This window comes from Hippocampus bargibanti, linkage group LG10 (assembly GCF_051943395.1).
Source record: "Hippocampus bargibanti isolate YZ-2025 linkage group LG10, ASM5194339v1, whole genome shotgun sequence".
NCBI classification, from domain to species: Eukaryota; Metazoa; Chordata; class Actinopteri; order Syngnathiformes; family Syngnathidae; genus Hippocampus; species Hippocampus bargibanti.
The window spans coordinates 3,596,213-3,609,998 of NC_142743.1; the positions used below are offsets into that span (position 1 = coordinate 3,596,213).

Below are 13,786 nucleotides of genomic sequence, written 5' to 3' on the forward strand. Positions count from 1 at the left end.
AATGGTCGTGAAAAAAAACAAACAAAACGGTGAAATTAAAGGACAACCAACACCATTTTTTTGTTTCCTAACTGACATCAGAAAAACGTTTTATAGCATTTAAAATACATAAAACACGCGGGTTGATATTTTTAGTCAAATGAAAAACATCAATAAAAATGACTTAGTCTCCCAAAACTACTTCAAAATGATTTTCAGAAGGTCCCGCCCCCTTGTTCTTGACGCCATGCCAAAACGTCTTGCCTTGCTGGAGAATCAACAATGGCTTCAGATTTGGAGAATATGCTTTCTTGTTACTCATCCAGTTATGAATATGATTCAAATAGTTCTGAAGAGGAAAGAATAAATGTTTGCAATCGATTAAAGAAGTCTTTCCGGGTCATTTTGAGGTGTCAGGACTGATGTGTAGCACCCAGAACATGCAGAAGATGGCGCCGAAGCTCCGTTGGAAATGGGCTGATTTTTCTGCTGGGAATTAGTGTCAGCGAATATCAATTTAGTTGTCTTGGTGCAACACACGATTCACCATTGCATTATTTATGTGTTTTCCTTCTAATTTCACCATCAAAATGAATCAACACAAAGTTTTCAGACCAAACAAAGTACCCAAAATACACTGTGTGTCCTTTCTCGGTCAGGGGCGTTCCTGTCGTAACGTCAGGAATCGTCACCAACTCAAAAAAAGACTTCCTGAATATTCAGCGCGAGTCTTAAAACGTAGAATATAGCTATATGCGGTGGAATCTTTGTAAAATACGCTCAGTAGAAGTCATTTGAAGTCATTTTACAAATTTTGGACACAACTTGTCCAAAGGCGCCGGTTGTCCTTTAAGTAAAAATAATCACCCGCCTTTGGAGAAAATGTGTCGGTCACTATTCTCGAAGACACCAGATTTTTGTTTTCATCATTTGTATTTCAAACGAAAGAGCTTTCATGAAACAAAGAAAAAAAGTTTCACCACATATGACTTTGATATATTCTTATTTATTTATACACAGTATAAAATAAACTGCTGGTTTCCTGACTTGGGGAAATGTGTTGAATACGAAACGATGAATATTCAATGTACATTTGGAAACCGGTCAAACATGTGAGGTTAGCAACAAAGATAAATTAAAAGACCAAGAAAGCTTATTTTAAATAGCGGTCTAAGGCATCTTTTATTTTTCTTCTTATAGAAAAAGGCTCTCTAGAGATCTTTTACAACGCAGTCATGAAGCAAATATACAATGTCACGCCATCTATTTCCACACACTGTACAGCCTTTCTCCTTCACTACAGCATTGAGGGAAGTGGAAAAACATAAATCATGTCGATGACGTCTCCTTTTGCGCACCCCTTTCACGGGGGCCAAAGTGCTCCTCTCTGAAAACAGGTGTGCACAAAAGGGGCAACAAGAGCTCCGACGCTCCTTTCACGCTCTCCCCAAGGTTGCTTCTCACGGTGCAATTGTGGCGCCAATTGGTCGACGTGATTGGTTCGCTTACAAAGTGGTTTGAAATGTTGTATGGAACCATGTACATAATACAGTGATACCTCAGCTTACGAACTTAATTGATTCCCAGAAAGTGTTTGTAAGGTGAAAAGTTTGTCTTCCAAATAATTATTTCCCATGAGAAACCATTCAAATGAGAATAATCCGTTCCCAGGTCCCATAAAACATCATTTTCTACTGAATAAGCCTTACAATTACAGAATATAGCTTATTTTATGTATAATAAATGTGCTATTGTATTGTAATGAAAGAAATAAACTCTACTGTATAATAAGTCAAAGTCAAAGTCAGCTTTATTGTCAAATATGCTCGTTTTATTGACTTTTGTGATGGTCGTTGATGTAGTTGCCTCTTGATATCCGAGAGAGGTTGCCGTGAATTTCTCAGCGATAATACCCTCACTCACAGTATTCCCTGCTAGCTGCTTTTCGTTCATCCAAATCAACAGAAGTTTTCCAACCTCTTCTATTGCCTGAGACAGTTGCTTAGACAACACGGAAACACCCTTAGCCACACATAGCAATGGTTGACTTAGCGTACTGGTACGGGGACGCTAAGTCACACAAACGCACACCTCGTTGGTGTTTTTCGATGATCTCCTTCTTCTCCACGACCGTCATTTTCTTTTGTGTCTTCTTCGCCTGTGGCGGGGTCTTTTTTGCTCCCATAATAGCAAAAGTACACCACTTGATAACAAACCACATCTGCACTGAGTGCACTCAAAGAAAGTGGGTGTGTAAAACTAGTCTGTCAGCCACCGTGGCGCCGTGAGGTTTGGTTCGTCCGCCGAAAACTAGTTTGTCAGCCCAGACTATATGCTCGCGAATTTAACGTTCGTGAGTTAAAGCGTTCATAAGCTGAGGTATCACTGTACTCGACTGACGGTGGTGTCAACAGATCAGCTAAAAACGGCTACTTTGAAAACAGCCGGCAGCAAAGGACTTCCTTTCCTCCATTTTTTTAGGATCTGAACTCAGCTCAACTGCAAATCTCTTTGAATTCTAAAACAATGATTCAGAAAGGGGCCTTCGGACAACCACCTTGGCGATGGGAGACTCCGGGGGTGTCAACTTAGCCAAAGTTAGCGGCAAATGGCAATGTGAAAAAAAAGGTGAAAAACGTGAGAGGAGAGGAAAGCGCACGGCGGCCATTTTGGGATAAGAGAAACTGGAGGATGCCAAAAGGTGTCATAAATAAGTTGAGGGATTCTCCCCAGTCTGCTTTTTCTTTGTACAGGGAGCGAGACAAGCTCCAAGAGTTGTTTTTTGGGGGGGTAGTAGGGGACAAGGAGGCGGACCGGACTGGACCGGTGTCCCATTATGGGACAAGTAGCAAAGTCCAGGTTTTCAAGTGTGGAGTCTTACAGGTTTTTGGTGTTGATGTGGGTCTTGTAATGCTTGTTGAGATGGTCGCTCCTCATGAAGCGCTTCTGACACTGGTTGCACTCAAAGCGTTTGTCTCCTACATACAAACACAACACACACATCAAGTTTAGATTAGCAAAAAAAACTAATAAATCAACCAATGAATACATTTAAGAAGTCCAAGATGGCGCCCAACACAACGCACTACTCCTTTCAATGCTGTTGCTGTAGGTTGCAAATTTCCCCATCCGATAGTTATCTATCCAGCTGGCTAGCTATCTATTAGCTAGCTGGCTATCTATTAGCTATATAGCTGGCTGTCTGACTCTCTATTAGCTAGCTAGCTGGCTGGCTATGTATTGGCTATTTGGTAGCTAGCTAACTGGCTTTTTATCTATTTGAGTTATTTTGGGTTGAGTGAACGCTGGCGCATGTGGCTGCCGCTGCTCACCCACAGAAAAACTTATCCTGTGACTGTAAAGTGAACTGAGTTTTGAAAAGCGCCTGGAAATAAAATGTATTATTATTAACACACTAGTGATGTGTCGTTTGCGAACGAACCAAATCTTAGAGCTGTCTCTTTGAAGTGAACGACTCTGTTAATAGGGGTCCACTTCTCAACCCATTGAGTTAAATAATAATAATAATAAAGCGTAGATCCATTTAGCTAGTCTATATGCCCATCTAGCTGGCTGTATATCCATCTAGCTAGCTGTTTATGCATTTAGCTAGCCGCATATGCATCTAGCTAGCCGTAACCCATCTAGCTAGCCGTATACCCATCTAGCTAGCCGTATCAGAATCAGAATCAGAATCAGAATCATCTTTATTGCCAAGTATGTAGGACACACAAGGAATTTGTTTCCGGTAGAACACGCTGCACTAGTATCGTTGTCAAAAAAACTGCTAAGTGGCACTATACAGTATACCCTACTACCTAGCCGTAAATCCATCTAGCTAGCCGTATATCCATCTAGCTAGCCGTATATCCATCTAGCTAGCCGTATATCCTTCTAGCTAGCCGTATATCCATCTAGCTAGCCGTATATCCATCTCGCTAGCCGTATATCCATCTAGCTAGTCTGTATGCCCATTTAGTTTCTCTATATGCCCATCTAGCTAGTCTATATGCCCATCTAGCTAGCCGTATATCCATCTAGCTAGTCTGTATGCCCATTTAGCTTCTCTATATGCTCATCTAGCTAGCCGTATATCCATATAGCTAGGTGTATATGCATCTAGCTAGCTGTATATCCATCTAGCTAACTGTATAACAATCTAGCCAGTCTATATCCATCTAGCTAGTTGGATATTTAGCTAGCTGTATAATGATCTAGCTAGCTGTATAACTATCTAGCTAGCTGCATATAGACTGGCTAGATGCTAGCCAGTCTACATGCATCTAGCCAGTCTATATGCATGTAGCTAGCTGTATATCGATCTAGCTAGCCGTATGTACATCTAGCTAGCTGTATATCCATCTAGCTAGCTGTCTAATCCATCAAGCGAGTGGAGTGAGGTTGCGGGCGCGCAAGCGCCGTACCCGTATGCGTCCTGGCGTGCCGCTGCAGCTCGTCACTGCGTGTGAAGCGCTTGCCGCAGAATACCCAGTTGCAGACGAAGGGCCGCTCGCCCGTGTGCAGGCGGACGTGGGCGCGCAGCAGCGAGGTCTTGCGGAAGGTCTTCTCGCAGCTGGGAAAGTGACAGATGTGCTTCCGCTTGCCCACGTCGCCCGGCCTGCAGAGGGCGAGGGGCGGCAGCGTTAGAAAGTGCCGCGCTCAAACGTGCCGTTTTAAGAAAGAAAATAATAATAATAATGCATTTCATTTCTAAGTGCCTTTCAAAACTCTCAAGGTCACTTTACAGTCACAGGATCAGTTTTCCTGTGGGTGAGCAGCGGCAGCCACACGCGCCAGCGTTCACTCAACCCGGAAGTAACTCAAATAGATAGAAAGCTAGCTAGCTAGCCAGTAGATTGCTAATAAATAGCCAACAGATAGCTAGCCACCTAGATAGCTATATAGCTAATACATAGCTAAAGAGATAGAAAGCCAGCCAGCCAGCTAGCAAGTACATAGTTAATAGATAGCCAACAGCTAGCTAGCCAACTAGATAGCCATATAGCAAATAGAAAGCTAAAGAGCTAGAGAGAAAGCTAGCTAGCCAGCTCGTAGATAGCCAACAGATAGCTACCTAGATAGCCAGCCACCCAGATAGCTATATAGCTAAAAGATAGTTATATAGATAGAAGCTATCTAACCAGCTGGTATCTAGCTAATAGATAGCCAACAGTTATCTAGCCACCTAGATAGACATATCGCCAATAGAAAGTTTAATAGAGAGAAAGCTAGCTAGCCAGCTCCTAGATAGCCGACAGATAGCTACCTAGCCATCCACCCAGATAGCTATATAGCTAATAGATAGCTAAATAGATAGAAAGCCAGCCAGCCAGCTAGTTGATAGCCAAAAGATAGGCAACAGATAGCTACCTAGATAGCCAGCTACCCAGATAGCTATATAGCTAATAATAATAATAATAACAAAAAAACCAATAATACATTTCATTTATAAGCGCCTTTCAAAACAGATAGCTAACTATATAGAAAGCCAGCCAGCCAGCTAGTAGACAGCTAATAGATAGCCAACAGATAGCTAGCCAGATAGATAGCTATCCAGCTAACAGATAGCTAGCTAGATAGCTAGTTAGCCAATACACTCAATGTCACGAAAAGTCAAGGGGATGGATGGCCTGGCTCCATGTTAGCATGTTAGCAGCCCGCGCTAGTTGCCACACGTACCTTTTCTCAGCGTCTTTGCAGTTGGGGCAGGTGCAGGCCATGCGTCTCTTCTTCTCGCCGGCGTGGCCGGGAAGTTCCAGGGTGAGCGTCTGGTCCATGTGGATGGCAGGCTGGCCGTGCGCCGCCGCCGCCACGCCCGCCAGCTGCAGGCCGCCGCCCTGCATGGTCTGTACCGTCAAATGCTGCTGGCCTGACAAAAAAAAAAAAAAACACAAACACGTTTGCGCATCGCTAAATGTCAACTCGCTAGGATGGCTCTGTATGGATCTTGAGGGGCGGGTGGGTGGGTCGGGGGGGTAACACGTTTTTATTAGTTATTTTTGTGTGTGTGGGTGTGATGACCTCACCATGTGATGATATATTGTAAACGATTAAATGATTCATTATATAGCTATCTAACTTAACCTGTGACTATAAAGTGACCTTGAGAGTTTTGTAATGCGCCTATAAAGGAAATGTATTAGTATTATAATTATTAGCTATCTATTAGCTAGGTAGCTGTCTAACTTTTCCTGTGACTATAAAGTGACCTTGAGTTTTGAAATGCGCTTATAAAGGAAATGTATTGTTATTATTATTATTAGCTATCTATTAGCTAGCTAGCTAACTTATTCTGTGACTCTAGCTAGCTAACTTATTCTGTGACTCTAAAGTGACCTTGAGAGTTTTGAAATGTGCCTATGAAGGAAATGTATTATTATTATTATTATGTAGTATTATTATTATTATTATTAGCTATCTATTAGCTAGCTAGCTAACTTATCCTGTGAACAATGTTCTCTCTAATTTTTCATGTGTCTGAGCAGACACACAAGCTCCCTGAACACACTGAGGACCACTGCGAGCAACATCAGATGTGTAACAGCAACATGTTTTGCTGAGTAAACCTTTCTCACTCGAAAAGGAAAAAATCTCACTCAGTTTCTCCACTTGTTCTTCTATTTTCACATACTCCGACAGCCATTCCATCTTAAAAGAAACACATTTCTTTTTTTACTTTGGCTTGATGAGTGGATGCGTCGCTGCCCGTTCGTTTTGTCATAAGGGGTTAGCATCTGCGTCTCTGTTGTTAGCTAGCTAAACTGAACGGCGTGTATGGAGAGGGCACATTCGCACCGTTCTGCTCCGATTGTCTGCGTAGCGTACGTGAACTGTACGGCATTATTACATTGCAAAATGGTACAACATATATACAGTATATATAATTGGTCTAATTAACTAGATTATATCAGTTCTAAAATTAGATATTAAGTAATGCGTTTGTTTTATTTTATTTTGTGCACTGCAAAGATGTTCCTGTGCGCTGAGTATGTGCAAGCAGTGCGCGTTTGAACACGCGCACAGCTTCGAGGGAACATTGCCTGTGACTATAAAGTGACCTTGAGATTTTGAACTGCACTTATAAAAGAAATGTATTATTGTTATTATTATTATTAGCTATATATTATCTAGCTAGATAGCTATCTAACATCCTGTGACTATAAAGTGACCTTGAGATTTTGAACTGCGCTCATAAAGGAAAAGTATTATTAATATGAGCTATGTATTAGCTATCTAGCGAGCTATCTAACGTAACGTATCCTGTGACTACAAAGTGACCTTGAGTTTTGAAATGCGCTGATAAAAGAAATGTATTGTTATTATTGTTACTATTATTATTATTAGCTAGATAGCTAGCTAGCTAACTATTAGCTATTAGCCATCTATTTGCTAGATAGCTATCTATTTGCTACCTAGCTTACTATCTATTTGAGTTACTTCCGGGTTGAGTGAACGCTGGCGCATGTTGCTGCCGCTGCTCACCCACAGATAAATAACTTTTCCTGTGACTATAAAGTGACCTTGAGAGTTTTGAAATGCGCTTATAAAGGAAATGTATTATTATTATTATTATTATTATTATTATTATTAAACGGGGGGTTGGCGGCGCACCTCCGGCGTTGGTGATGGTGACGGGAACGCCCTGCACTTGGACGCCGTTGATGCTGATGGTCTGCACGGCCTGGGTGGTCGACGGCAGCGGCGAGGCGTTGAGCGCCATCATTCCGCCCGCCGGTGCAATCTTGGCCAGGGTGCGCTCCTTCCTGCCCCCCGTCGGCGTCTTCCTGGCCGCCGAGGCGGGAGGGGGCGAGGAGGCCGGGGCGGCTGCGGGAGTGGTAGGCGTCGTCGCCGTGGAGACGGCGTCCTGGAGTTGCACTGACCGCCACTCGCCGGCTCCCGTTTTAAAAAAGATCTGGGGGAAGGTGGGCGCGGAATGAGAAGCCACTTCAGCTGCGATTTCTTTACCAGAAATCTGCCAGGACCGCTTCACCACCTTTTCGACGCCTTAGTTCCTGGCTAACGCTACCCTCTAGTGGACTTGTAGTCAATCATACACCACCGTTCCATCTCCCCAACCACTTCTTCTGGGCAAATCATGAGGCGTTACCGGGCTAGCTGGGTGACATGGTCTCTCCAGCGTCGCCGGTCTACTGCCTGCCAGTGAGCATGCTCGGAACACCTCACCGGGGAGGCGTCTAATCTGATGCCCGAGCCACTTCATCTGACGAGGCATACAGACCCAACCTTGGACATTTTTTCATTTGTAGTGTTTTTTTTTGCCTTAAACTGCCGTAGTTATCAATTTGAATCATATGCTACCTACCTCTTTGCTATCTCGCTAGCTATCCATTAGCTGTCTGGCTATCTAGCTAGCTGTCTGGCTAGCTATCTATTAGCTAGCTAGCTTTCTATCTATTTGAGTTACTTCCGGGTTGAGTGAACGCTGGCGCCTGCGGCTGCCGCTGCTCACCCGCAGAAAAACCGATCCTGTGACTTTTAAGTGACCTTGAGTTTTGAAAGGAGCTTAAAAATTATATGTATTACAGTGAGACCTCAACTTCCAAACTTTTTGTCTTACAAACGTCAAATTTATGAAAATTAAACCTTATAATGAGCACTATTTTCATAATACACACCCACCACGGCTGGCGGAGTGATCTTCGGCGGAAGCACACGACCGAACAGCACCAGAGGTTAAGTTACCAACAGTCCTTACGGAAGGTGACTCTCCTTCCATAAGCCATCAATGACCATCAAAAAGGTAAATAAAACTTTATTTTACAGCACAGATTATTTCTTTAATTACAGTCGTGTAATGCGCCTCTCTTCCTCCAACGCCAAGTGACGTTATGATACAATGCAGCGTCTTTCTTTCATTACAATACAATAGCACATTTATTATACATAGAATAAGGTATGCTGTGTGTAGTTTTAAGGCTTATTTAGTTGAAAAGTATATTTTATGGAAACCCGGGAACGGATTATTCCCATTTTAATGGTTTCCTATGGGAATTATTTTTTTGAGATACACACTTTTCGCCTTACACACTGTCTGGGAACCAATTAAGTTTGTAAGTTGAGGTCTCACTGTATATTATTATTATTATTTGCTAACTATTTGCTATCCATTAGCTATCTGGCTGGCTCGCGAGCTATCTGGCTAGCTATCTATTCACTATCTAGCTGGCTGGCTAGGTATCTGTTGGCTAGCTAGCCAATCAATTATTATTATTATTATTATTATCGGTTGGCTGGCTAGCTAGCTTTCTATCTCTTTGAGTTACTTCCGGGGTGAGTGAACGCTGGCCCATGTGGCCGCCGCTGCTCACCCGCAGAAAAACCGATCCTGTGATTGTTAAGTGACCTTGAGAGTTTTGAAAGGCGCTTATGAATGACATTTATTATTATTATTATTATTTTGGTTGCAACACAAAAAAGCCACCCAGCGTTCAAAATCATTTCGTTTCGACGGTGTCGTCAGCCAATCGGGACTTGGAGAAAAGCGAACGAGGTGGTCGGGTTTACGCACCTGCGTCGGCGTTGCGTCGGGTGACGCCACCTGCAGGCCGGAGGTGGCGGGCGACTGCCTCTGCGGGACGGGCGGCAGCGAGGCGGAAGCGGCCTGCACCACCTTCAAGGCCTGCTGAGGGATCTGGACGGCGGGAGGGTCCTGCTTGGGGGACACCAGCTGGACCTGTTGAACCAGCGCTGGCTGGCCGGGACTCTGCACGATCAGCAGGTTGCTCCCCGCCTGCGGGGCGGACGTGCAAAAAACCACGCCGGCCGTCCGTGAACATGCCGCTACGGGCGCTCGTCCGGAAGCTAACCTGAATGATGTTGTCCGCCGTTTCGATGACGATGGTTTCCATCGGCTCCGGGGGCGGCGAAGGAGGCTGAGCGTCCGCTGCCATTTTCTTCTTCCTGCCGCGTCGCGACTTTCCCACCACGGGGAGCGCCGTCGCTGCCGTCTCCGTGATGATCTGAGCCCCGCCCACCTCCCCCGTCGCCACGTTGAGCGGCAGCGTGAGCCCGCCGGGCAGCTGCACCACGTTGGCGGCGGCGAGGCTGGACCTTGTGGTTTTGGGCGACGGTCTAATCGCGACGGTCTTCGGAGGCGGGAAGGGGGCGGCGACGGGGGCGGCGGCCGCCTGGGCCGGCGCGGGGGGGCTGGTGACGAAGGCCTGGTTGGTGCCCGGTATGAGCTGGATGGCCTGGGCGCCCGGGATCTGCGGCATGACCTGGTACTGGATGTTGGCAGGGCTCTGGGGGCCCGGTGCGGGGCGGCCCGGCCCGGGCTGGATGGTGAGCACGATGGGGCTGCCGGCTGCGGCGCCGCCCAGGCCGGCCGGCAGCTGGATCACGTTGCCCTTGGCCTGCAGGAAGCCCAGGTTCTTGGGGGGCGCCGGCGCGATGGGGGCGGGCTTGATGGGGAGGAGGCGGCGAGGCTGCGGCGCGGCCGGCTGTGAGGCGGCGGGGGCCTGGGCGGCGGGGGGTCCGATCTTACTGCAGGTGGCGGCCAGGAGGGCCAGCGGGGACGGCTGGCCCTCTGCCTGCGACACGGAAACCCGCCCTTTTTCACAAGTTGCAATATGCATTACCACACCGGTGTCCAAGTCAAGGCCCAAGGGCCAAATTGGGCCCGACACTTCATTTTATTCGGCCCGCCAAAGCAAACCAAGCATGTCAAGTGCCATGCTCGCCAATTGAGCTAGCTAGAGAGCAAGCAAGCTAGTTAGCAAGCTAGCCATCAAGCAAGCTAGTTAGCAAGCTAGCCAGTGAGCAAGCTAGCCAGCGAGCAAGCAAGCTAGTGATCGAGGTAGCCAGCGATCGAGCTAGCGAGCAAGCAACCTTGCTCTCTTTTTATTCAGATTTCTGGCTAATCACTTACCACAGAGGTTTCCAAGTCAAGGCCCGGGGGCCGAATCTGGCCCGACACATTATTTTATTCGGCCCGCCAAAGCAAACCAAGCATGTCAAGTGGCATGACGCTTGCTCAATTCCCAACCCAAATTTCAAATTGTTGGACATAAACCACAAAAACGGCGGTGGCCTCACCTGCGTGGCGGCGCTCAAGGGTTGGAGATATTCACTGGGACTGACAGCGACAACGGTGGCCATATTGTCCTTGAAATCTACAACACACACAAGCAAACGTCATCAAATATGTAACCATCGGGTGTCACAAGCAAGACCTTTTGTGGCATTTATGAGGGTATCAAGAATCCACACGTTCGTAGTAACAATTCGAACAGTTTAATGACAGTATCCTTTCAAGTCACGAGTTATTTCCTGGCCAACAGCACCCTCTATTGGACGTGTCGTAATATCACAACACACTCGCAGCTGTGGATTGATTCCGACGTAGCACTACTAGGCCTACGAGTGACATGCACGAGTGGCCCGCCAGTGAAGGACTACATGGAAATTGTGAAACTCACGTTTGCAATGACGCTTTTTTTAAGGGGAAAAAACGTTATGAATAAATAAAACGGCAAATGGTTTTATACATGGCTGTAGCTGGTTCTTCACGCTGAGCTCACCAAATGACAGCACCATATCACATGGTTGGCAGCCACATGGACCCTCCCCTCCGTTTGATCACGTGGGTTGTTATTATACAACTCCACTTAGCGGATTTTCGTCTATCGCGGGTGGTGCTGGTCCATTCGTCGTGAAAAACGAGGGATTACTGTACTACATTGATCGAAATGGAGAAGGGGGCGGTATAAGTATATTGATCATCATTAATCGAATCACGTGGGAAATGGCCAAAGAATAAAATGAGACTGTGAAAAAGGTTGAAGGTGAGACGGCAAAATGAAAAAATACGTCAGAGCCGTCAAATATTCCACGTGATCTATTACAAGTCACCGAAAATGGACACTTCTAACATTGACTTCACTGCCATTCACTTTCGGCGTATTATCATTTTCACTTGTAATATTTCCAATATCGTCCGGCTGGATGATCCGTTTTGTTTGTGTTAAGCGCCATTACCGCGCGCGCACGCGCACGAATCCAAATACAAGTAGAAGCAGGTCCGCTAGCAGACAGCTAGCGGCTAATCCGAGATGGATCAATTGGCGTCAAGTTGAGTTTTAACGGCCACAACGAGCCCCGTTACACGAGGCGATGTCGAGGGTGAGGAATCGGGTTGAGGAGGGGGACACCGGTGGGGTTACGTGTGACTTTAACCTAACTGTGAGTTGAACAGGTTAACATCCTTCAAGCTAGCTCGGAGCCGCGAGCAAGCCTCTAGCATCCGCGTAGTCAGCCAGTTAAACTCTTCGATAGCAATTGAGAAAAGGGAAAGCCAATTCAGGAAGTGCGGCGCCTTCGGGCTTCACGTTAGCCGCCGCGGCCCTGCTTGTATTACGCGTCCACTGGCCGCCGAATGGTGGCGCGTCGCGGCGCCCAAACGCAAATTTCACGTTTTACCAAATAGAAGGGGAATATAAACGCCAATGTTTGAATTCCTACCCACCGCTCATGACGACATTCGCTGTCCGTACAGCCTCGAAACGCAGCGAGCCCCGGGGAGGAATCCACCCGCTTCCTTTTTCGCCAATCAGCGCACAAGGGTACTCGAGTGGCGGCAAAACTGGCCAATCGCATTTGAACAATGCTATGATTGAGAGTAACTGTACCCAATTGGAGAGGGACCTTGATCTATTGGTGACGTCTACCAATGGCGTTCAAGAGAAATTGGTTTCAGTGGGCGTTTTTTCTGCCTGATTTTAAGACCTATTAGAGCCGGAGTCAAGTTTGATTGACGTGACGAACACCCAACGGGAAATGTCCCAATTCGTGCGAACAAAGGTGTCGGTCAATTCGTCAAACGAGTTCAAAAATTCTGTAATCACGAAAGAGAAAAAAAATTGTTATCGTCAGAATATTGTAAGAATAAATGTTTTTTTTATTTCACTGTTCCAATCCCAATAATTGGTTATTCATTGCATTATTTCAGTTGATTTCAGTTAGCACACCCAACATATTTGGGCAGGCCGCTTCAGGCAGGAAGAAGCGCACAAACATGGCGATGATGCGGGAATGTGACACTATGACATCGGGCACACGGCCCTCCAAATTTGGCCCACCACATCATTTTATTCAGCCCGCGAATGCAAATCAAACGTGAAATTCCATGCTCATCTGTCAGGATAGCTGGCAATCAAGCTAGCTAGTGAGATAACTAGCGATCGAGCTAGCTAGTGAGATAACTAGCGATCGAGCTAGCTAGGTAGCAGGCCACCTAGTGATTGAGCTCGCTATCGATTGACCTTGCTAGTGAGGTAGCTAGTGATCGAGCAAACTAATCCCTGAGATTATGGTGTCAAAGTACAGGCCAAGGGGCCAATTCAGGCCCACCATGTCATTTTATTTGGCCCGCCAAAGCAAATCAAACTTGTGAAATTCCATGCTAATCTATCTGGCTAGCTCGCGAGCAAGCTCGCTAGTGAGATAACTAGCGTTCGAGCTAGCTAGGTGGCAGGATAGCTAGCGATTGAGCTACCTAGTTAGCAGGCTACGTAGCAATTGAGCTTGCTATCGATCGACCTTGCTAGTGAGGTAGCTAGTGATCGAGCTAGCTATCTCTCTATTCAGCTAGCTGGCCCATAGCAGGGGGCCAAATTGGGCCCGCCATATCATTTTATTGGCACCGCGAAAGCAAATCAAACTTGCGAAATCCCATGCTCATCTATCGGGCTAGCTCATGATCAAGCTAGCTAGTGATATAACTAGTGATCGAGCTACCTATCGATAGACCTTTCCAGTGAGGTAGCTGGTGATTGAGCTAGCTATCACT

At 46.1% G+C, this 13,786-nt stretch overlaps 1 protein-coding gene across 3 annotated transcripts; it reads right to left on the reverse strand.

Moving 5' to 3' along the window:
* Positions 1 to 1,774: 1,774 nt before the first annotated feature.
* Positions 1,775 to 12,544, reverse strand: sp2 (sp2 transcription factor). Of its 3 annotated transcripts, none has more exons than XM_089007291.1 (8): positions 12,464 to 12,544; positions 11,035 to 11,111; positions 9,807 to 10,529; positions 9,509 to 9,730; positions 7,591 to 7,891; positions 5,659 to 5,848; positions 4,404 to 4,597; positions 1,775 to 2,957 (listed from the first exon to the last, which is right to left on the reverse strand). In XM_089007291.1, the coding sequence occupies exons 1-8, from the start codon at positions 12,468 to 12,470 to the stop codon at positions 2,857 to 2,859; spliced, it is 1,815 nt and encodes a 604-aa protein (XP_088863417.1). In that variant the 5' UTR covers positions 12,471 to 12,544; the 3' UTR covers positions 1,775 to 2,856. The 3 variants fall into 3 exon arrangements, with proteins under 3 accessions (XP_088863417.1, XP_088863415.1, XP_088863416.1); XM_089007289.1 differs by lacking the exon at positions 12,464 to 12,544 and adding an exon at positions 12,180 to 12,454; XM_089007290.1 differs by lacking the exon at positions 12,464 to 12,544 and adding an exon at positions 11,520 to 12,454.
* Between the last annotated feature and the right edge of the window lie 1,242 nt (positions 12,545 to 13,786).